The sequence below is a fragment of the Mus caroli genome, unplaced genomic scaffold (genome assembly GCF_978045245.1).
Source record: "Mus caroli unplaced genomic scaffold, Mus_caroli_1 scaffold_15, whole genome shotgun sequence".
Classification (NCBI taxonomy): domain Eukaryota; kingdom Metazoa; phylum Chordata; class Mammalia; order Rodentia; family Muridae; genus Mus; species Mus caroli.
This window is the reverse complement of record NW_028227270.1, coordinates 26541088-26566419: the sequence shown is the minus strand read 5'-3', so window position 1 is coordinate 26566419 and position 25332 is coordinate 26541088. Positions and strand designations below refer to the sequence as shown.

The following is a 25332-nucleotide window of genomic DNA, read 5'->3' as shown; positions in this document are numbered from 1 at the left end:
TGAATTTAAACTAGTACACACACTTTGTGAATTAGATAGTATATTTTAAGTTTGGGACAAGAAACACTTGAAGGATTTCACAGTCTGGGAATCACCAATTTTAGAGTAATTAAGAAAATTCAACTCTTGAATTTTCAAATCAGGTTCAGTAGTTGTTATTAAGAAAAAAAAGTGTGTGTGTGTATGTGTGTATGTGTATGAGAGACAGAGATAGGAGAGACAGACAGACAGACAGAGACAGAGACTAACAGCGTCAGATCCAGAAGGCATCAGATCCCCTAAAACAGAAGTTACAGGTGGCTCTGATCATGACTCTGGGTGCTAGGAATAGAACGCAGGCCCCCGGGAAGAGCAGGAAGTGCTCTTTATCACTGACTCATTAACGTCACTGATGTCTCAAACCCTAAAGGGACAATTTAGAGACTTCATGGGCTATTGTTTTTTTATTGGTGTTTTTGAGTTACTAATTCTAAGATTTGTAGTTTTGAAACAGTTATATCGATTTTGGATTTGGCATGCATCATTTTAGCTGTTTACAAAATGTCTTGTCTAACTTACTTATTAAAATTAATTAAAGCATATATTCTACTTCAGCAGTTAATAGAACTTGAACCATCTCCAGTTTAATTGATTAATTAATGGGTACTGGAAGAAATACGGTAACAAATGCCATCAAATTAAGCATTCATTTTCTTTCATTTAGGCTACACAGGAACAATGCATTGCTTCCATTCTTGAGAGCTGAGTAGCTGCTGTCAAGAATAGGGCAAGTTGTCTGCACACTACTCTTGTAGTGTTTCATTTTTAAGACATTATAATTATTATTACTTTACTCAATTATTTTACTTTTGGAACAGGTAAAAGACATTAAAGATTTATAAATCACTTCATTTACTCTAAGCATGATATAGTTTGGTGGATATAAAGTGCACTCATACTGCAATCCTGATTTCACATTTCCCAGCCTCATGGCCTTACATTAGCTACTTCTCTTTCAAGTGAAAACAAATCAGTCACTGCTTACCTCCGGGGATCATGAGTGTACTTGGTAACACCTGTTGAGGCACGAACCCTGCTAGATGCTGATATCAGGCACACCACCAGTCCTTAAGGGCATATGCTTTCCAGAGCAGTAGACAAAATATGAACACTGTGTTAATGGGGTGCTCAGGTCGTGACGATCCATAGGATCCACTGTCATCTTGGGCTAATGAGAGGAGCAGTGGTGGACTGGTCCTAAGGTAGGAGCACGTAAGTTAGGTTTCAGAGATGGAGAGAGGGGGCTGAAGAATGTGAAGGAAGCATTCCAATGAGAACAGCCTCCCCAGCCCTTTCTCATTTTGTCTGTGTACTGCACTTTCAAGTTTCAAGAATATAGGATACTATTGAAAATTCTTTAATAATCTCAAAATCTTTTTAATAACAATATTTAATTTTATATGTATATAAGTGTATGTACATGGAAGAGGACAGCTTGAGGAGGGGAAGTGGGGAAAGTTCTCTTTGCACCATGTGGGTTCCAGAGATTGTACTGAGATCCAGATTGTTAAACTTGGCAGCAAGCATCTTTATCTACTGAGCCATCTCATCGTCTCTCAAAGTCTTTTTATATATTTGTGTGTTTATTGTGCTGATGGAGATTGAACCCTGGCTTCATGCATGCAAGGCAAAGACCCTATCATTGAGCTATCTTCCCCAATCCTGATCCTGAAATCTTGACTTACTGTCATTTAAAATTGGGAAAAATAGAATGTCTCATTTGGAGTTCTTTAATGACCATAAAAAGAATTAGTAGAGAATGACTCCAAATTTTAACTACATACACTATATAGTTATAGATGGTGCACCCTAAATCAGAAAATTCTGAAGTCTTGCTCAATACATTGACATGGATTTGACAGTGTAAGTTTCCCACCATATAAACTGGTGGGTATGGTTTCCTGGTGTTTCCTGTGTAGCACCATTAGGCAACCTAGCTCCATGAAACTCCATCAGTGCTAATTCTGGCTACCTTGGCTTCCCTCTTCTGACATCTCAATGTTTGACACTCGACAGAAGTAAAAATGAAAATGTGATTGAAATAAAAGATAATATTTATTGTGGAGTTTACCTCCAATAACCACCAAGATTATTAAAAGCAAAAGTGTTTAATATTTTTGATAAAGTTTTGAATTATAAATGGCCTTCCACAAGGCTTGCGTAGATACCTCTTGATATACTAGAAAAGAAAACTGAGTTGTGTAATTCTATCTTTACTTTCTTTGTTCACATTTACTTAAAATGGCAAGAAGAAAAGATGAGGTCTCTCAGTTCTGAGTGTTTTGTTTTGGACTGAACTGTTCCAGAATTAGCGGTATAGTTCCTAAGTGGTATGTTGTAAAAGCCTTCAAAGTGGCAGCCGCCACCTCCTTCCAGCCCCAGCCTGCAGCAGTGGTAAGATGCTGGCAGAAGCTGTCAAAATGGCATCTCCTCAGCCTACGGCTTTCAAGAAACACCACTACAGGAACTGTCCCACAGGGGCTGTACAGTGTGGCAGCACCTCCTCTCCAGCCTTCCTAAGCAGCTCCACAGACACAGCATCTCAGCAAAAGCTGCAGCCAGGAGGGACTTCCACCCTAACCCATGGCTTGATGCAGGGGAAGGGAGGTGAAAAAAAAAAAAAAATGCCATCAATTCTGGAGCAAGAAAATCCACCAATCCCTGAGCCTCCCTCAAAAACACACCAATCCCTGAGCTCTCCAAGCTCAGGGCTTGAAATCCCACCAGTCCTTAATCTGGAAATCTCTGCCCTGAAAAGCCCACCCACCCACCAAGAAATCCTATATAAGCACTGTCCTTTATACAATTCCCTGCCATCAGCTCCCAAGAGCAGAGGGCAGCCATGCCTGGATTCATCCCTTCACACCCTGGACCCTTCAATAAATCTCTTTATTGAAGTTTTCTGCCTGGTGTGACTCTTCTCATCAGAAGAAGCCATAGGGTCCTCAGCTTCTCAACTCAGCAATGGATACCCTCCCCTGGGAATTGCAAGGCATCTGCTGAGTGGCTTCCTCTCAGAGCTGCGTAGTTCCTGAGCTCCTGTGTCTCAGCCCTTCCACTGGGACACTGTCCCACCTCAAGAGCTGTGTGGTTCCTGGGCTTGCGAGCCTCAGGACATCTTTCCATTCGAGCAGAAACAAGAACATAATCTTTGTCCTGTGGAGTAACTGAATGGTGTGTCAGTACAGATGTTGTTAGCTTAAGTGACAAGAAGACAAGAGATTTACATGGCTTAAGATGTGAGGATCATTAATTATCTTATTATAAATCTGCAGATAGAGTTCTTGGAAAGACTTCAGTGACATCAACTAGGACTAGGAGTTACCTGATATCTAGAATGGCCTGTCCTTTAAAGTCAGTTTTCTCATGACCCCACAGACCTTTTGGCACATGACACACAGGACAGATCCGTTCTATCAACAGGACACTAGGTAAGGACACTAGGACTGACTTAAGTTGAGAGATGTGACTTCCTGGGGATCATAACCAAGATTGGTTTCTCTTATCAAGAAACTAAGGCATGAGTTCTAAGGAGCACACAGCACTGGTCATAACTGAGCACACCGAAACACGGGTTTGTTGTTGTATGCTCAAGGCTTTGAGAATCACATTAAAGTTCATCTGTAGTGGCAGCACCAATTTCTGTCATGTTTGTAGGATGCACTGTCACACTGCCTCACTGTAAAGAGGAGCTGTTGCCCCTCACCAAACAGCTGGGGTTGGTTTATTGCAGTGCAGATGACAAGAGACTGTAGTTCTAGGGAGAGAGCTGGGACAGTAAAGTGCTTCTCATGAGGACTTGAGTTCAAACCCCAGAAACCACCGAGAAATGCCAAGTCCTTGCTTGAAATCTGAGGGCATGGAGAAAGGTGGATCCTTGATGTACACCAACTAGCCTAACTAATGAATTCCATGGGCCAGTGCGAAACCCTGGCTCTGGAAACAAGGAGGATGGCTTCAGAGGAACAGCGCCCAGCACCCAGCAACACTCACATATGCCATGCACACAGATACACAAAGTTATACAAAGTAGTCTGTAAAATGGGTAGAGACATAACTAAGGTTCTAGTGTTTGAATATAATACAGTATCAAATTATTTGTCATTAGGGCCTCAACAAGTTTCTTTTCCTTCGTGTCTCACAGTAGAAATCTGAAAAGTGTTGTTTCTTTAGAAAAAGGAAAGCTTGTCAGCAGCTCTGTCAGTGGAAAAGAACCCTTGTCTGTCAGGAAGTAGAGTCATACTAGAGATTTCACATCTAAGACCTGCACACAGGAGATTGGCTATTTAGGTTTGAAATTTTTACAAAATACTTTTAAATATTATTTATAGTTTAGGTTTCATTAGTTGACCAGGACTCATTGTTGCCAACACCTATGTCATGATTTTTATGAGAGAGATTTGGTAAATATCTGTCTTAGGGTTTTATTGCTGTGAACAGACACCAGGACCAAAGCAACTCTTAGAAGGACAGCATTTAATTGGGGCTGGCTTGCAGGTTCAGAGGTTCAGTCCATCATCATCAAGGCAGGAACATGGCAGCGTCCAGGCAAGCGTGCTGCAGGAGGAGCACAGAGTTCTACATCTTCATCTGAAGGCTGCTAGGAGAAGACTGGCTCCCATGTGGTTAGGAGGAGTATCTCACTGTCCACCCTCACAGTGACACACTTCCTCCAACAAGGCCACACCTACTCCAGGGTTACACCTTCTAGTAGTGCTTGTTCCTTGGCCAAGCATATTCAAACCGCCACAGTATCCTTGGTCTTTAAGCAGACCTTGAAGACACAAAGCAAGTGAAGCTGAAAATGAGCCCATGGGCCATGCTGCTTTAAGTGTGATTATTACAGGACTACATTTCCCTACATAGAGAGCTTCTGTTGCCGAGGGAGCTCCCTGGTAACCTAGGTTAAATGGAGTCTTCTTCATTTGTGTTTCCTATTATACCGTGAGTGTTGCAGAGGATCATAGACCTTATAGCTGTATGATGGAAAGAAAACTTACGTTTTCTGTCTTCTGCCTCGTTACTCATTTTCTCTGTTCTCTAAGACTCACTTTTATGTATGTATGCCTGAAGAAGCCAGAAGGGAATGTTAGGTCTTCTGAACAGAGCTTGAATTACCAGTCAGTGTGGGTGCTGGAACTAAACTCGTGTTCTCTGGAAGAGCAGGAAGTACTCTTGACCACTGACCCATCTCTTGGCCCCCATTTTCTTTATTCTTAGACTTGAGTCCATTCTTTTTAAGATGTTTCTCTAGAGCTCATACGAAGGTTCTCATTTAGACTGTTGTCTTTGTGGCCTACAGAGCAGTCTTGTTGACTTCTCCCACACACACACCTCTCACACACTTTCATTGAAGCATTGTATGGACCATAAGTTTTTGTTCTTGTAGCTTCTTTTCTAGATTTTAATTTTCAGTTTGCTACAGTATATTTTTTTCATTATTTAAAAGTTTTAAGAATTTCCTACTTGTACCATATATTCTTAAATAAATTTCTTAGAAGGGGGCCGTAGATGAACTTTCTGATTTTGTGTGGGTGTATGAACAGTTCACTTGCCTTATAACATCGTTCATAGGTTACCTACATAAATCACTGAATTAAGATCTTAGTGCATGCACCTTCACGTCCCTGGCTACCTCCGTTTCAGTTGCGGTCCTTCCGTATCACCCATCTCCCTTCACTCTCTTTTCTCTGGGCTCCTCCCATGATCTGTCATGCTCTGTGCTGTGTCTGTTATCATTTCACCCCACTAGAAAGTGCCAAAGGTCGGACTTTTGTACTTTTATTCACAGTTATGTCCTTGGTATCTGAGGTCACGACTGGCATACAGTAGCTTCTCAATAAGTAATTGCTAAATGAGTTAATGAATTTTCCTTCACCCTTTATTATAGTTATAAATTTAGGTTATGTCATTTTCTCTAAGAATGTTGAAGGGATTAATTGATTGTCCTCTGATAGCTATTGTTATTAATGTGAAATATAATGTCAATATGGGTGTTCCTTCTTTTGTAGGTGACCCATTTCTTCTCCTTTTGAAAGCTTTAGTTTTCTTAGAGCTCAGAATTGGTTTTCTTTCTTTTTTCTTTTCTGTTTGAGAGGACTTACTAGGTGACCCTACCTGGCCTGAAACTCACAGAGCCTCTGCTCTTAAACTGATGGGCTACTGGGATTAAAGGTGCGCACCATCAGACCTAGCTTGAAACAACAGCAACTACTGCTGCTCCCTTTCCTCGTGTCCGCCACCATACCAGGCTTTTTAAAGTGAAAGCCAGAGAGCAGACTCTCAGTCCTTCAGCTTATGTGGAAAGTGCTTTGCCAACTGAGCCGTCTCCCCAGCTCTTTCTGCCCTCACCCCTACTCCCCGTACTATTTTCAATTCATTGTAGTTATACAGTGCACCTCTTAAACTTAACCTTTGTATGTGTGCTCTATTTTCCTTTTGTTTTAATAGTCAGTATAAGCTTTCACTAAAGCTTTTACTGTTTAAACGGTGAAATCTGATCTATTGTCTTTAAAGGAACTTGTTAAATGGTATGCTAAAAGAGGCACAGATTGATTTAACGTTTGGATTTTATTACTAATAATGAGTAATAAGTTTGTCATGGGCTGGTGAGATGGTTAAGAGCACTGACTGCTCTTCCGAAGGTCCTGAGTTCAAATTCCAGCAACCACATGGTGGCTCACAACCATCCGTAATGAGATCTGACGCCCTCTTTTGGTGTGTCTGAAGACAGCTACAGTGTACTTACATATAATAAATAAATAAATTTAAAAAAAAAAAAGAAGAAGTTTGTCACATGAGTAAGAAAAAAAAAAAGTAACTGTTGGTTGACAGACCTAATCTAATTTTACCTTGTGCACCCCACATTTGTAATATTTTATTATAAGGAAATGTTAACTTTTGTTGTTGTGACTAAATGCCTGAGGTGGATACCTAAAGTAGGAAGGCTTTCTTCTGGCTCATAGTTTCAGGTCATGGTCAGATGGTTTCATTGGTTTGGAGCCTGTGGTGGCAGGGTGATGTGGTAGAAGGGGGTAGTGGGACAGCTGCTTAACTGTAACAAGTCAGAACACTAAGGCCAGCAGCCTCTGAATGCTCAGTCAGTAGCCACACCCCCTGCACCACAGCAGCAGTGAGCTCTCCAGTGTCACTCTCCTAGGTGGTCCTGCCCCTAGACTCTCTTCTTAAGACAGTCTTCCAAATAAGGTTACTCCTTCCTTGAGCTTGGAAGGGGGTGGGTGGGTGGTGGTACCCATCCTGAGGTGCCCTGGTAGTCTCTCTCTTCTGGTGTCCTGTTGAGTCGTCCTGTCTTTCGTTCAGGGCATAGCTCTCTAGCTCTCCTACCCTCCTTTGCCCCCAGCTTTTGGGGCCAGACTGCAACTTTTCAATACCCTGTGTTCTACTTTTAGTCTGAGTTCTCAATAGAAACCTGACTAATACTGCCCTGCATTGTACTTTCACCCTTGGCTCATTCTCCCTTCCCACAAGGTCTGAAGTCCTACACAAAATGGAGCAGATTGTTTGCCACAGTATGACATGAATGGCTCCAGTCTGGTTTGTTAGATTTCAGAGTGTAAAGAGACAGAAGGCAGAAAGAGATCAGAGTCTGACCTCTACAGATGAGTCTGTTGATTTCAAATAGTGAAGGTCAGACACTTTCCCTTAGGAATGGAGGTTTTGCTGGGGGAAAAGCTATCTGGAATCCTTTATAGAGACAGGTGAGGGCTTGAAAATAAGGAAGTTGGTGCAGTTGTAGGGTCTGTAGTCTCTTCTTCTTGCAACTGTTTGCTTAAGCAAGACAAACTGTTTTGGGAGACAGGCTCTCCCAGCAAACATTCCTTTCTGGGCTGTGGCTGAGAGTTGAGCAGGGTCAGTTGTAATCTCATAGGAATCCTTCCTGTTCTTGCAGCCCAGGTACTCTATCACAGTTCCTAATAGATCCTTGTTCTTGGCTGAAATCTCCTCTAAGTCTGATCTTCACTGTACATGTACCTGTTGGTATCCTGGTCTGCAAGCTCTTGGTAGAATCACCCAGTAAGAGCTACTAGTTACAGCATTTGAAGCTTGTGCAAGCTCCTCACAGATCCTGCCTCCAAACGAGTGTAGAAGCTTCCCAACCACATTGCTAGGCAGCCACTATGGCTGTTTGTCTCTGTCTCTGTGTGTGTCTGTTTGTCTGTCTGTGTGCATGCAAATGTGTCTGTATGTGTGGCACCAAGTCTTATCTCAAAGTGATCTAATATAATGATCTAATTCCATCATTTCCCTAAGGTGCCATCAGATTATAGCTCCATAGATAGATGAAAACCTTATGATCTATCCCTTCCTCAACCCCCCTGAACTGACAGCCAGACTTTTAACACACATACTTTTTAGGGGAACAATTTAGAATGAAACCAGGACATGGGCACAGTATACGGGTAGGAATTTCTTTGTACTATTATATATGATGTGATAATGACCTCTATACCCAGGATTTAATACCTAATAAGCTCTTATGTTTGTCCTGTATAATGCTTTGTAGCTACTAGCAGCTGTATTTTCAACGTCATGTAACTTGTCAATCATGTATTGACTGATACTGCTAAGTGGAACTGTTCCTGTTGTGTTTACTGTGTGTATACTAGAATCACAGGCTCTCACTAGGTGGTGGGGATTTTCCCCTGTGTTTCTAGGGCAGTATTTTTTATCCAGTAACTCTTTCCTGAGCCTTTGTGTGTTACATGTGGCAAGTGGGTAGGTGTGCCTAATTTTGTTGGGGCCGTTTCTGCCATTCTATGTAGACAAACATAATGGGGTGACAGGGATTCGAGTCAGATGTTTTGCAGGGCAAAACACTGTATACCAGTTACCAGTGTGTTTTTGTTTCTCCATTACTGTCTCTCACTTTTGTTCTACTTCAGAATCACTTTGTTTCTATAATATGAAAATGTTTAAAGGCAAATGTATTCATGTTCCTTAGGCTCATTTCCTAAACGTTCAGGTTACAGTGAGCAACTATAACATAAGTCTAACACATTGATGGCTCTTAACCTCATCTGGCCCTGGCCATAGGTTGCCGCCCTGATTATGTCTTTGAATTACAGGATGTTATGGAATGTTGTGATCTCCGGTAGCCTATCCAGCTCACTGGGCTTTGAATCTGAGATGGCCCCCAAAGACTCATGCATTTGGGGGCTCTATTGCTGTCCTAAGATCTTTGTCTTAATTAACAGAGTAATCCCTTGATGAATTGGTAATATGATGACACTTTTGAGAAGTTAGGCCGAGTTGAGGAGGAGGAGTAGATCACTGGGGCATGCCCTGGCAAAACAAATCTTGTCCTTGGTCCCTCTCTGCCTCTACGTCCTGACTCCCATGAGTTAAGCAGTTCTTCCCCATTGGGCTTTGTCTTACTTACCAAGGCTGGAAACAGTGAATGTGGACTCAGACCATGAGTAGACTCCTTTACATTGTTTCTCTTTCATAGAGTCTGTCATAGAGTTGGGAGGACTACTGATGACTGACTACTTTTTTAGAGAAGTTTAGCAACCAGAAATATTTGGAAACACTCTGCCTTGTTGATAAGGCACTGGATTCTGAATACAAATGAATAATAGTTGTTACATGATGATAACTAAAAAGCGACTCTGTAATAATAATGATATACAAGATGCACAGCTTGCAAGTCCAAAACTTGCAGAAGCTAAGCATAAGACCTGTGTGTGTGTTGCTTTTCCATTGCTTTGTAGACACTGACCAAGGCAACTTACAGAAGTTTATTGGGACTCAAGAGTTTCAGAGTGTTAGAGTCCATGACCATCATCATAGAATGTGACAGCATATGAGGTGATAGAGTAGTAGCTGAGAGCCTTCGTCCTGACCCACTACCTCCTGACAGGAAGCTACCTAGGAATGGTGTGGACTTTTGAAACCTCAAAGCCTACTCCCAGTGACAAACCTCCTCTAATATGGCCACATCTCCTAGTCCTTCCCAAACAGTCCTACCAGTGGATGGCCAAGCATTCAAAGATACTGAGCCTACGGGGGACAGTCTCATCTAAACCTTCATGACCTGTGTGTTTGGAAAATAGGAATATGTATGAAGTGGGGCAGTTCATAACATATGACTCTTCAAAAAGAGTGGTTTGCATTTAGCTCCAGCCAGTAGTGAGAGTGCACCCTCCGGTTTCCTACTGAGGCAGCCGACAAAAACTAGAAATCCAGACTTAACTCAGCTACTTCTTGCAGTGCTAGCCCTCAAACCTAGGGCCTCACTCTTGCTAAGCAAGGATTGTACACCTAGTAGAATCCCAGCTTTTTAATATATACATAAACTTCTCTGTCTCAGTACTTCCTTTAAAAAAAAACAAAAACAAAACTGTTTTAAAGGACCTTTTAAGACAATTATTTGTCGTGATTTTAATATTTAAAAATTATAATCTTAATGGGTATAGATTTCATTTTCAGAGGTTTAGTCCATTATCATCTTAGCTGGAAGCATGGCAGCAACCAGGAAGTTGTAGGGCTGGAGGAGCTGAGAGCTCTACCTCTTGTTCCATAGGCAAACAGGAGAAGACTGGCTCCCACATGGCTAGGAGGAGGGTCTTGAAGCCCATGCCCACAGTGGTACACTTCCTCCAACAAGGCCACACCTCCAAATAGTGTCACTCCCTGGGCCAAGAATATTTAAACTGCCACACAAAAATCGGTTTTAAAAAGCAACACAGAAGTGTTAGCTCCTTTACATTGCCGGTGTAAGAGTGGGTTTTCTTCTTAATGTACGAGCAGAGGCAGCCACCCTCTCTCTTGGGTCTTTCCCAATAAATATCATGTGTTATAGCTTATAAGAAAGGTTATAGCTCACGAAAGGTATGCTGACAGTTGGAAGCCAAGGAACACCACAAAGTCACACCACACAATAAACCTCACACAAGAGGTATTGGGAGGGAAAACCGGGAAAGTCTAGGAGTAGGGCCTGGCCTTTGGAGCTCCTTAGGGCCAGGGTCTAACCACTAGTGGTCCTTAGGCTGGAGGCCTGGCCACTTGGGTTTAGTGGCAGCTGGAGGGGGGTCTAGCCTGTCTGCCATAGTAGCCTAGGGGTAGAGCCTGGCAGCTGGAGATCTCCAGAGGTGGGGCTTACAATGGGATTCTCTGCCATCTGACTGAGATTGGTGTGACTGGGTTGGCTTCTCTCAAAGCTGTAAAACACACTTTACCTCAGTAGAGGACTTGGAACACATGGCTCATACTTATATCAGTGGCTAAAAGTAGCTACCTCCATTTTGCCTACCCATATTAATTAGTATTTCAACTAGGCTTTGTATTTACATAGTTTCTTTGTTATCCTTTAGAGAAAAAAAATCTAATTCTCTGAAACATTCTTGGTTTGTTTATAGATTGGTCAAAGAAAGAGTGATGTACGAAAAAGAAGCAAAGCAGCAAGAAGAAAAGATTGAAAAAATGAAGGCTGAAGATGGAGAGAACTACGCCATTAAGAAGCAGGTAAAGCTGACACTTACAAGAACTGGGATAACTCAGATGGCGGGCGGGCGCTGTGCACTGTGACAGGAGCTTGCATTTACAAGGAAGGGAATGGCTGTGGTGAGCATGTCGGTAAGCTTGGCTTTCAGAAAGCTAAGGCAGGAAGATCGCTGCCAGTTAGAAGCCAGCCTGTGGACTAGGGGAGCCCTGTCAGACAAGCACAGACAGAGACCCCTAGCAAAGCAGAAATAAAGCTCAGCAAAGGTAGGACATGGCACAGGTGATGCGGCCACAGCAGGCCACAGTGCTCACATGTCAGACACAAGTGTCTGTGGGTGCTCTCAGCCGGGAACCCCAGCTCCCCGACTGCTAAGTGCCGAACATAAAATTAGAGGCTATAGTCATTCACTTACATGCTTACATTTAGAGATAGCTTCCCAAACTAATGTGAAGACCACTAAAATACAATATATGTTGTATTTCATTTCCTAATAGTTAGGAGATTGATGTTCATCTCCAGTGAAGGGATGAGGAAAGTGTTCTGCATGCACACTGACTAGAACTCATTGTAGGTTAAGATGGAGTCAGGAAACCTGCAGGAAACGATGGACTGGCTGGTTGGATAGTGGCCTAAGTTCTGAGGAGTGGGCTCCGTTACTGTTACTTGTGAATGGCTAGGATTGTAGTTGCTCTTAGATGTCCTTATCTGCAGGGGCTGCGGGGGCTGTCTGTGCAGCTTTTGGCGATTCCTGCCTCCTCGCTTGGTCTTGCTTGAAGCGTGTGGACTTTTTCTTTAGATCACCGTTTGCTGACTTTCCTCTGTATTTTTTCTACTTGTAAGTTTATCAGTTTGTACTTCATTTCCTTTGATTGTTTTGAGCTCATTCATTGAATTCATTCACTGCCTTTTTTCTGTTTGTTTGTTGTTTTGATTGGGAGGGGTTGCTATTTGCTTGGTTTGTCTCTTTTACCAGGGGCTCTGTATGTAGAGTCCTGGAGTCCCCTGGTTAGAGCAGTCTGACCTCCTGCCTCTGCTGCAGGAAGTGCTGCTATTTACATCTGCTTCTTTTTCTACATTTTTGAGGTAAGCAAGCTTAGCTTTGATGATGTCAGCATTCAGTGCAGTGTGTTTCCCTCTCCCCATTGGTTAGGTCTGGCTACATTTTTAGCCTCAGCCTCCCAGGTGTGAGGAGTAAGGGTGTGTGCCACTACTACCCTGCTGAGGGATTACATCGCAGTTAGGTGCTGTGCGGAGTGTGACTGTGGGTTTAGATTTGTTGTGTTTTTACTGTAGTTTGATCTAGGATGTGCTCTGCTGCAGTGTGTCATAGGGCTGCAACGTATATGCATTCTCTCTCTTTTGTAGTGTTCTGTTTCCTGGCTGATAGCTTTCTGTGCTGGTGTTTAGTTCTTTCCCGTCTTTGCTCATTTTTTTCTAGTATTTCTATAAATTGTTGACTGTAAGTGTGGAAATCCCCATCTGTTTATGTGCATTTGTCAGTTTATCTGTTCAGTTCATACAGAGTCATGTTACCTTGATGTGCTTATAACAGTATGATAATGTGACACCTGTTTTATCCCTGACAGCATTTCTTGATCTGCAGCAGTCAGTGTTGCAGGACTCTTCGCTGTACAGTATTAATGTCTTCACTGTTGCTCTTGTTTTGTAATGTTTCCACATCTTTTTCCATCCTTTTATTTTCTGTCTCTTTATTATGTCTGAAGTGACCTTCTTATAGAGAGTATATGGTCAGGTACAGTCAGTCTGTCCAAGCTTTACATGGAATGTTTGCACCATTTACATCTCATGACACTTGTTTGGGGTATCAGAGTGGAGTGGACTCCACACCTCCTTTTTCCCTCAGTGGATTCAGAAATAATCAGACCAACACAAGTCAAATGGGTCCGTAGCTTACCACATTGAGTATGGTAACATCCTGCACCATTTAAAGCGAGGACTAATTAATGTTGCAGTAATTTCTAGAGTTCCATCTGACAAACAAGTATGACTGTCATGGGCTTCAGAGACAGCTGACACTATAGGTTGTTATAGACTCTAGGTCACGCCCAACCCTGGGTATAAGCTCCGTCTCACTAAAGAAGCCGAAACCCTTATCCTAACCAGTTACCAGCTTAAGATTGCCACATTATTTCACAGCGTTCTTCCCTGACCAAGACTTCTTATCAATTAGAATGTTTCCCTTTCAGTTTTTATGTTTGAGTATAAAAGAAACTGATCAACTTGTAGGTTCTCCAGTCTATTGATTGTTATAAACTAATGAGTCTTGCTTAGTCTTCCCCAGCTTCCATTTTACCAGGATAAATACCCAAAAACTTGCAACTTGTTTTAAATTGAATTTCACATCAGTGGGTAAAGCACTCCATGGTTTCCCTAGGGATCCTTATGTGCCCCAGTTACTACACCAAGACCCTGGTTTTCCCTGAGACAAAGTGTAGTAAGCATTAGAATCAACCTTTTATTCAGGTCTTCTAAAGAAAGGTACCATGCATTTGAATGCCTACTTTCCAAGGGAGATACTGTTAGTTAAATTTGGGTATTTGGGGTTGTCTTCTTTGTGTAGTCATGACTCAGTTGTTGTTGTTCTTGGCAGATGTAGTCCCACACCTGGTCAAGAAACAATTCCAAATGAAAGCTGCTGGGGAAAAAAAAATCAGTTTTGTTTAATGGACTTGCTATGTCGGCCACAGCTCAGAGCAGGCACCAGTGCTCAAGGGCTCCATGCTCAGGATAGCTGGCCAACACAAACTGGACTCCATGGTTTTTTAGTGGTCTTTTTGTTTGTTTTTGTAAAGAACATGAGCTTGGCTGGGTATCAATTTGTGAAAGGCCTGGGAGGACCTATTTTATACACACACGCGCACACACACACACACACACACACACACTCCTGGCAGTCATAATTCATTGCTACAAGGAAAAGTATTCACCTTGCAAATTTGATGCAGGTATAGTTTATGGTATTAGATAGATAGATAGATAGATAGATAGATAGATAGATAGATAGATAGAGATATGGCAGATGTTCAGTGCAGCCTACTGCGGGTTAAATCTTGAGCTCTGGACCTGTGGCTGGGGGTGGGGGGAGTGAATATGGAGGAAACTTAGTGACTAATCAGGGTAGAATACAAGAGAATGAGCTTTTGCCATGTTGCTAGACTAACAGACCATCCTGCTCTGTTACTAATACAGAGAGATAATAACGAATAGAAGTTCTGTTGGGTAATGCTGCTTAAGGTTCATTTCAGTCACGTTAAAGCTTGGCAAACAATTGTAAATGCACGTTTTGACTTGTCACACGTTTGACCTTGGTCTTTCTGTTCGCCTTCTTTAATTCCGGTAAGTGTTCTGCAGGAGGTTTTTTCACAGGAGGGGAATTCTGGAATGTTCTCGTGCCAGTTTCCCACACATACTCAAAAGGAGACATACAAAAATGGCTTAGTGGCACTGCTTAGATGTCATTTGCCTGAAAGTAAAGTCAGGTCCCTGTGCTTGAGATTTTAGCCTGTGCCTTGTTAATAAAGGGACTCTGAGTTCAGCCATGCCTTGTGATCCAAGGAAATAGATATGGATAGAGAGTCTGAATACAGTAGTGGTTTTATTACAGCATGAGCTGACAGACTGTCAGAAAAAAGCATGAAGATACTGGGTCCTACTAAAGTTTCCATTATAATTTAGCATTATTGCCATTAAATTGTATGTAGTGTTTTATTTGAGCCAGGCAGTCTTGGTTAATCCTGTACCCATTTCTCTGAAAGTCTTTGGTTATCATGCTGGCTGTCTCTGAGACAACTAAGGAAGCATTCAGCTCAGTGTCTTGGCTGACTGATGACTGAGCTTCCTGGCTCTCTGCTGTGCTTTATATACAACTAGCTTTGAATGGTAGACTTTACATCCAAAAACATCCTCTAAAGTCAAAGTGTCCCTGTGGTTAGTTCTTCAGGGTTTATCTCCAGGAGGAACAGGCAAGAGGCTCGGGTTCATTAGGGGGCTGCATTGGTAACTCGGCTCAAACTGCTTGGGGAGAATAATCTCTCTCCTAAAATGAAGCACAGGGATAAGTAATAACTTTTTATGCATGATAAGCAACAAAATATGAACCTGCTGGTCCTTGCTTTTCATGTTTCTTTACCTCTGTCTTTCAGTGAGTCCCTCCTGCAGTGTGCACACGATGTGATCAATAACTCAATAACTTCTCTCATGCAGTAATTATCTCCCTGTGATATTATCTGAACACTGTTTTCCTTTATTACCCAAAGATGCAGGAGATATTTATATGACCAGCTGATCCCATTTTAGATAAAGGTGCTTTGTGACAGCAGGAGAACCGTTTACTTTAAATAGCCTTTCAAAATAAGAGCTGGATGAAAAGCTTTGCCAGTTAATTGCCACTTACCACGAGAAAGTGATTGCCAAAAGGAAGAAAACTGCAAAACTTTTGTGAAGTTCTGCTTAGAACTTATACTTTGCAAAATTACAGTCTGATAAACCCAATTTAAATTAGAACATTGACTCATTTAACATAATCATACTTTCCATTTCCTCTAAATCATTAGTTATATGCTAATTTATAAAATAAATACACATTAGTTCTATCATCTAACATGTCTCCCAAATATTCTCATTCCAGGCAGAGATCCTGCAAGAGTCCCGGATGATGATCCCAGATTGCCAGCGTCGGTTAGAGGCTGCATATACCGATCTTCAGCAGATATTAGTAAGTAAAGATTTCTCTGTCTTATATTTAACATTTTTTTCAACCTAATACGTAGAAAACCAAAATTTTCAATATTTAACACTACAGCTACTTGAATTTGCTACTAGATGTATTTGCTTGTTGTGTGTCTTAGTTTCTTCTCTTATTGTATAACGAAATAGTCTTGGCAGGAGAGCAGCTTAGGAAGGAAGGGTTGGCTTTAGCTTAGAGCCCCAGGTTAGTGCGTTATAGCAGGAAGTCACAGTGACTTGGGAGGACTGATTACATACATCTGTAACAAGGAGCAGTGAATGCATGTATGAATCACATTTTAAACAGCTCAGTTATTTGTCAAAAAAAAGTATGTGTACACACACACACCAACTATATTGCTGCTCAAAACTGGTACCATGTATACCAATTTTAGAATCAAACCTGTATCTGTAACAAGACACAGTGAATGCATGTGTGCTTGTCTCTGCTTAGGGAATGCTCCAGCCCACAGCTAAGATGGGTCTTCCCGCATCAGTTAACATAATCAGAATAATCTCTGTTGACATGCTCAGAGATGAGCATTAATCTGTAAAACCCCACACTAGTGTGTCTGGGCCTTGCCTCCTAGGTATCAAGTGGACAGTCTTAGCCATCATACCTGGTGCACCAGCATGCTTTTCAATATTTGAAGACTTTAACTTATGCTTGAGTCACGACTCCACTAAAAGTACTTTTCTACCATGTTTATTCTACTGATTTAATTAAATATTTGAACCATAATAGCAGGTATACATGGTACCAGTTTTGAGCAGCAGTATATTTGGGGTGTGTGTGTGTGTGTGTGTGTACACATACTTTTTTTTTGACAAATAACTGAGCTAACTGTTTAAAATTTGATTCAATCCAGTGTCTCACATTAATTTGGTCCTTGTTTAAAACAGCTGGGATTTTAGAATCAAACCTGTAAACTTGAGAGAAAGGGAAGCCAAAGGTAATGGAGGCAGAGCTGAGCTCTTAGGAAGCCACTGAGGCGTGTGGCACTGCTATCCTTACTGTTAAAGCATACAGTGCTTAGCTGACTTTAGGAATGAGGGAATGGAAATATAAGTAAAAGCCGTCTTGTTTCTTTTTAATAGTTAACCAGATGCACAGTGTGACTGTCTTAGCTCCACTCTCTGTTGCTGTGATAGAACACCCTGACAAAAGCAGCTTCAGGGACGGAGAGCTTCCTTGGCTTAGATTGCAGGTTACATCATCACTGCAGGGACGGCTGGCTACAGGGTCACGTTATGTACATAGTGGAGACCAGAAAGCCGAGAGCTGGTGTTTACAGTGGGTCTACTCTCTGTCAGCTTGACAACTAAAGCCAGCCATCACAACCCTGCTTGTGTCTACTTGACACACAGACACCACTGTAAGCAGTACCCTTCTCTACCCTTTGTCCCCAGAGTCTCACGTTCATCTCCTGATGTGGATTACAGGCCACCTTTAGAAGTTCTTATTGTCTTTAAACTTTCCAATATTTTAAAAGTCTGGATTCTTGTAACTGAGTTCCTATAAAATCAAAAATAAGTTGTATATTTTCAGCATAAAATATAGAGTGAACATTCTATACATTCAGTACAGAGTAAACATTCCTGTTTCAAAAAGAATTGGGCATAACAAGAAATAAACGAAACTCCATCAGAGAAAACACCAAAACCTGCAGCTCTTTGTCCTGCATCTGAGGCTTGTAATGAAATTGGCCGAGATCCAAATGCATAGGCAGCCCACACTGCTCAGCCCTGCCTCCTCCACACAGCTTCTGTCTGTGCGCCCCACACCGGCAGCACTCCACCATGGTCCTGGCTTCGCCTGGCTTTCTACTGGGGTTCCACTGTGCCTAAAGCTCCATCCTTATAGATCAGCCTCTCGGGGTCTCTGGGGGCACTGGGACTGCCTCCATGCCACACAGTGTCTGCCTCAGCTGCTCTCAGTCACCCCCTCACCTGTACCTCTTTCATGACTTCGAAACAGATAACACATGGATAGAAGCCAGGTTCTGTTGGCACCTCAAGATACAGCCTTTCCCTTTGGACCACAGCTGTATCCGCTTCCGTGGCTGACCTTGAAGACACGCTTTCCTTTGCAGTTGCTTTCCAGGAGCAGGGAATGCCTTAGGCTTTCTTCCCGTGGATGAATTGGAACCTCTAAATGGTGTGGTTTGCCCTCAGAGCCCTCCTCATTCTCTCCTGCAGCACGAAGGCTTCTCTTGCCCTCTGCAGACAAAGCTGTACATTTCTTTATATCCAGCTTCCCTCTGTAACTATTTCCTGGCCTCCACATTCTTGTCCTCCAGACCCCACTAGATCGCAGGTTAGCCTCTGCTTCCAGCATTGAATGGATTTTTCTTAACCATATACCAAACACATCATGTTCTTCCCACGAAACAGCTGCAGTGGCCTAGAAGCCACCTGGTCAGATTATCACAGCAAGTGCCTACCTCTTGGTTCTATTGTCTGCCTTAGTTTTGTTTCTTGTTGCTGTGATAAAATACTGAATAAAAGCAACTAGCTTAAGAGACAAAGAGCTTATTTGGCTCATAATTCCAGGTTACATCCTATGGAGGTCACAGGGACTTGAATCAGCCAGTCAACATTATATCCTTATTCAAGAGCTTATAGGTATTCCCAGGCGATTCCAGATTATATCAAGTCGGCAGTCAGTGCCAACCATCACACAGTCCCAGGGTGGTGACACACACCTATAGTTCTAGCACTGGGGAATCAGAGGCAGGTAGGTCTCTGTGAGTTCAGGGTCAACATAGAGAGTCCCAGTCCCAAAACTAATCCATCCGAACTATCTTAGTTTCATGTCTGTTGCTGAGATTAAAAACAAACAACCCTAACAGAAAAATGAACCCCACCAGGTGAGCATAATACCACTATCATAATTTTTGAGCCGATTTGAAGCAAGTTGTATTAAATATTATCTAGGAGGATGGCCACTGTCCAGGTGTATTCCCAAAACTCCCAGAGAATAGCCATGAACCACGTTAGTCAGATGCTTATAAAGGTGGAACCCACAAGGCCATGTACTACTGAAGTGATGTTTATGGGGGATTTTTGCCATAGTCTTTCTTGTTTAGCTCCCAAGTGAACAACACAGATATCAAAATTATTAACAAGCTACAAACCTAAACTAGGCAGGTTCTGGGACTGTAATAACCCTGCTAGCCTATTAATAACCATAAATGCCCCATTGCGGGCCAGCTGGTTCTCGGTGTGTTTCATGTATGTCCTCAGTGTGAGCTCTGTAGGCCATGTGGCTTGTTACCTTGCATGAACAATAGCCCCCAGCATTCCAGGAAGTGGGCAAGTGGGGCTTACAGGTTAGAAGCATTTTTGTTTAATAGATCTCTTCAGTACGGCGATTTAAAACTTAAAACATAACTTTAGCCTTTACAATGCAGCTTCAGGAAGAAAGAGTTTAATTTTATTGACGATTCCAGATTATAATTTATTATGGGGAAATCAAGTTACCGGAATTTGAAGCAACTGGTAATGTCACATCCAGTTAATGGTAGAGGGAAATAAACACACACAAGGCCACTTACTTGTGTTCGGTTTCTCTACTCTCCTATAGCTCAGGACCTCTGACCTAGTGAGTAGTGTTGCCCCCCAGTGTGCTGTTAGGGACAAAAGGTGTCTGTCATATCATCCAATCATCATTGCAGCTGTGAGCCACCTGATGTGGGTACTAGGAATTGACCTCTGTTCCGTTGGAAGAGCAACAAGTACTTTTAATCCACTCAGGCATCTCTCCAGGTCCCATAGTGAACTTCTTAAAGGTAGGATGCTGATATTCATCAAACAGAGAAACTGGTTTTTATTTATTAAAAAATAGATAAAGTAAAAAAAGAGGCAGCATATCTCTGAGTTCAAGGCCATCCTGCTCTAAAAAGTAAGTTCCAGGACATCCAGGGCTACACAGAGAAACCCTGTTTCAAAAAAAAAAACCTGTCTTAGTCAGGGTTTCTATTCCTGCACAAACATCATGACCAAGAAGCAAATTGGGGAGGAAAGGGTTTATTCAGCTTACACTTCCATGTTGCTGTTCATCACCAAAGGAAGTCAGGACTGGAACTCAAGCAGGTCAGGAAGCAGGAGCTGATGCAGAGGCCATGGAGGGATATTCTTTACTGGCTTGCTTGCTCCTGGCTTGCTCAGCCTGCTCTCTTATAGAACCCAAGACTACCAGCCCAGAGATGGTCCCACCCACAAGGGGCCTTTCCCCCTTGATCACTAATTGAGGAAATGCCTTACAGTTGGATCTCATGGAGGCATCTCCTAACTCCTTTCTCTGTGATAACTCCAGCTGTGTCAAGTTGACACAAAACTAGCCAGTACACTAACCAAACAAAATGAAGAGGGAGGGAGGGAGGGAGGGAGGGAGGGAGAGAGAGAGAGAGAGAGAGAGAGAGAGAGAGAGAGAGAGAGAGAGAGAGAGAGAGAGAGAGAGAGAGAACCACTATTAAAATACTACATAGAAACACCATTTATATGTCTTAACAATTTCAATGCTTTTTTTTTCTCCTTAGGAATCTAATAGCTGATAAGATAAAATAATACAAATTGTTAATGTGTTTGGGTAGTTGTACTTGGGGTTAAATTAAACTATTACCTCTTCTCAGTAAACTTAAATTTACTGAAAGAAGCATGTTTATGTTGAATATACACATTGTTCCTTTTTATCTCTGTTATAACTGTCTGCATCTTTTGTTGTCGTAACTTCATTTAAACTCAAGGGCTGGACTGATGGACCCAGGTTCAGCTGCATACCACAAGTCAGCTCACAACAAACTGTAACTCCAGTTCCAAAGGGTCAGACACACCCTGCCTCCTCTGGCCTCCATGGGCAGCAGGCGTGCATGAGGCACACAGATACTTTCAGGCAAAATACTCACACACATAAAAAGAAAAATAATTTTTTTTTTTAAAGTCAAAGACTCCATTCTGTAAAAACATAGACATTCTCTAATTAGTCTGTTGTTATATTTTAGTGAGAGTTTCCTACATATTAGTATGTACAAAAACTCAAATTTTAAATATCAGAAAATTATGCGGGGCTGGAGAGATGGCTCAGCAGTTAGGAGCACTGACTGCTCTTCCAGAGTTCCTGAGTTCAATTCCCAGCAACCACATGGTGGCTCACATGGTAATTTATCTGTCATGGGATCCGATTTCTTCTTCTGGTATGTCTGAAGACAGTGACAGTGTACTTATATACATGAAATAAATTAATAAAAAAATTAAAAGAAAATTAAAGATGTTAAAATTTTGTTTAGTGTCAATATGATATACTCATAAATAAGCAGACAGTCCACTTTTCTAGTTTGATTGTATTTAACTTGGGTGACATTAGTGACATCCTTTGGCATGGGAGTAATTGGAGTGCCATTTTACGGTGGATGATTAGCAAGTCCTTGTTTTTACTTTGTACATTGTAAGTAATCTTTTGTATGATGATGTTGGACAAATAATGATTTTCTAATTTGTGATTTTATTTAATTATTTAATGCTAATAATTGTAGACAACTGTGTTCTTAATTATAACATGAAAATATAGTATGAAAATATATAATAAAAATAAGCTAACCTCTCATTTCTTCCTTCCCTAGGAACAAAGGGACAGAACTGTTATATACTTAGAAATCTTAGAATCCTTTTCTCTAATTCTCAAGCTACTTAACTGGTCTGTATCATATTCAGCAAAGTATTGAAATTCCTAAACGACAAACTTAATTTTGCTATTTTTCATTTCAGGAAAGTGAAAAAGACTTGGAAGAAGCCGAGGAGTATAAAGAAGCCCGTGTAGTGCTGGATTCCGTAAAGCTAGAAGCCTGACATTTTTCTGTATGGGATTTTTTTTGCATTAAATCCTGGGGTCCATTCTACAATTCATTATTTTCGGCCACTGCTGTGTTTAATAATATGAAAACGTGGTTCTTTTTATGCAGTTGCATATATTTTTCTTTGCATAACTTTATGTGTCAAATAAATGAGTTCATCTAATAAACTTGTTTGTTTTATACTTTACCAAATTTTCAGTTGGCCACTTAGTTAAATGTCATTAAATCAGGTGGTTTTGAAGGTTATCTGAAGTGTAAATAGTTCATAGTCGCAGGTTGGGTTTAAAACTAGAGTGTGTCAGCTGGGAGCACTAGGGGGGCTCTGCCTGTGCAATGTCAGCTGGGAGCACTAGGGGAGGCTCCTTCTGTGCAGTGTCAGCTGGGAGCACTAGGGGAGGCTCCTCCTGTGCAGTATCAGCTGGGAGCACTAGGGGAGGCTCCTTCTGTGCAGTGTCAGCTGGGAGCACTAGGGGAGGCTCTGCCTGTGCAATGTCAGCTGGGAGCACTAGGGGAGGCTCCTTCTGTGCAGTGTCAGCTGGGAGCACTAGGGGAGGCTCCTCCTGTGTAGTGTCAGCTGGGAGCACTAGGGGAGGCTCCTTCTGTGCAGTGTCAGCTGGGAGCACTAGGGGAGGCTCTGCCTGTGCAGTGTCAGCTGGGAGCACTAGGGGAGGCTCTGCCTGTGCAGTGTCAGCTGGGAGCACTAGGGGAGGCTCCTTCTGTGCAGTGTCAGCTGGGAGCACTAGGGGAGGCTCCTCCTGTGCAGTGTCAGCTGGGAGCACTAGGGGAGGCTCTGCCTGTGCAGTGTCAGCTGGGAGCACTAGGGGAGGCTCTGCCTGTGCAGTATCAGCTGGGAGCACTAGGGGAGACTGAACTTTTATGGGACCTGGCCTGAGTTGTTGTTGGCCCTTAGGATGAGGGCAGACTTTGTTTGTGCCCCCCCCCCCCAAGGAAGGAATGTTAGCAACATGGTGGATGGCACCGCAGACTGCACTCACTCTCTTTAGTGCCTGTCCCCTTTTGGTTTTGTACTAGTGATGCAGCTAGGCCCTCAAGCAGGGTAGGCAAATGTGCTCCTACCAAGCTGCAGCTCCACCTGGATTTTGTGGTTTTACTTGGCCTTCTGAGATAGGGTCTTGTTATGTTCCTCAGGTTGCCGTGAGCTAACAATGTAGTACACGGGGGCCTTGAACTTAAAATATTGTCCTGCCTCAGTGTCCTGAGTAGCCAGGGTTTCAGACCATCAGTACGAGATACAGCCAAACTGCCTTGATTGACTGGAAATAGTATCATTTTGTCACAAAGTATTTTTCCTGCAGGATTATAAACTCATTACAAAATCATTTGAGGGCTTTTCCCCCTCAAATACATAATTCGTTTAGTTTCTCACATGCCTGGAACATGTGTGTAAACTTTGTGGCCCCAGCTGAACATGAGCATTGATGCAGTGAATCAGAACAGTATGAGCATAGGACGTTTAAACCTACAGTGGGGGAACAAACAGTGCTGGAAAGAGCTTAGGACGGTTGGCTTGTTCTGGTTTCAAGGCTGGATGATCGCTCAAAACTAGCAACTTCACTGAAACTCAGAACTGGAGAAGAGAAAATACTGTCCTTACCTAGCATGTCTGAGGGTCCCTTCCTACCACAGTACCAGAGTGCACACTCCTGTTGTCTCAGCCTCTCATTTGGACCTGGCTGTGGGGAAGCGCACCCTAGTAAGCCCCGGTTTTCCCAGTGATCCCAACAGGAGCTTCTGGTTGAGCCTTTGATCATTTACATTTATGATTAAGTGTTTATTTCCCAGTAACTAGATTGTCCTTCCTTTAGCCTGTATTGTAGCATGTAAATTGTTCCTTAGGAAGAAATAGAACTGCGGGAGGGGAAAGGCACACTTAACGTAAGCACATGCTTACTGTATAAGTGATAAAAACTAGCTAATAGAATGTTCACTTAACATTTCTCAACTTTCTGGACAGTACCATTCAGAGCCTAACATTTTACAATTACCTGGACCTGTGCGCTGAATCTTCCAAATTGAGCAGTCAAACTTGTTTAATCTAGATCACTTTGCAAACTTTATCACATTAGTTGTCTTTTAAAAAATCCCATCAGACTTAATAAGGACATATCCTATAGCTGGTTATCATTTAAACCTTATTATTTGGTCATTTAGATAAACCAGGGAGAGATTAATCCTTTCCTTGATGGCGGATTGGGTGGCTTTAAATGTCGTTGGAAATTTGGCACGTGTGAGAGAAGAGCATGAGGAGTTCTGAAGCAGTTGGCATGAAAGGGTTAATCAGATGATTTAGTCCTTGAAGCCCTGTTGAGTATGTTAGCTCGAAAGATATTGAATGGTTCAGAAATAGTGTACTGTCAAACAAATTAGAAGTATTAGTGTACTTGAAGTTCAAGAGCGCTTCGTAAGACCCACATCGCACTTATGGCCGGCTTCTCTTCTGCTCTTCTGAGAAGTACCTTTCAGACAGACACTCATAGCTAGGTGCCCTGCGCCCTCCTCCTGTGCTGTGCCTTCTGACGGGCAGTTAACATGATGCTGTCATAGTTTTCAAGGGAAATATCTTCATTACATCACAAGATGGAAGTATTTTTATTGCACAGTGTTTTTCAAATTAATACAGAATTTTTTTTCAGTAGAAAAAAAATGAATAAAAACACATGCTTCCTTCACAGAGGAAGAAATGCAAATGGATAGTTGGGTTTCTGCTGTTCTACCCAGTACTAATTAGGCACAAATTAGTAATGAATACCGAGTTGTTGTCCTGATGTACTTAAGTATCAGCTGATGAGACTAGCTACTGGAAGAAATAAGAAATAAACACCAGCGATGGTGCATCGCTCTCTTTCTAAGCAACTGATGGGTACCGGGAAGCCCGAGGGGCTGCTGTATCATGGGATCTTAACATGGGCACTTACAAAACTACACAATGGTGAAGGCTTGGATTATGCCACCCAGAAAGACGTGTTCAAAGCCTAAGCTCCGCACCCTGAGAATGGAGCTGGATTTGTAAATGGGATTCTTGTAGAAAAAAGATGAAACCACTGAGTAAGCCAACAGGCCTGGCATCCTAGCAAAACAGGACACAGGACAGGGCAGATGGTGGCTCCCTGTGGGCTGGTGTGGTCCTGGAGATGGAGACATAAAGAGGCAGGCATGGAATATTCTCCCATGGGGTCCGCATATACCCGTGCAGAAGCCCACAGAGATGGG

The 25332-nt window shown here is 42.3% G+C and overlaps 1 protein-coding gene across 1 annotated transcript in view; it reads left to right on the top strand.

Annotated features, from left to right (window-relative positions):
* Tbca (tubulin folding cofactor A) overlaps positions 1 to 22293 on the top strand; it is a 54135-nt gene extending 31842 nt beyond the window's left edge. Inside the window, exons 2-4 of the mRNA XM_021180508.3 lie at positions 11418 to 11523; positions 16152 to 16238; positions 22016 to 22293. Of these exons, the coding sequence (XP_021036167.1) occupies positions 11418 to 11523; positions 16152 to 16238; positions 22016 to 22096 (274 nt within the window). The 3' untranslated portion in view covers positions 22097 to 22293. The remainder of the gene's footprint in view (positions 1 to 11417; positions 11524 to 16151; positions 16239 to 22015) is intronic.
* The last annotated feature ends 3039 nt before the right edge of the window (positions 22294 to 25332 follow it).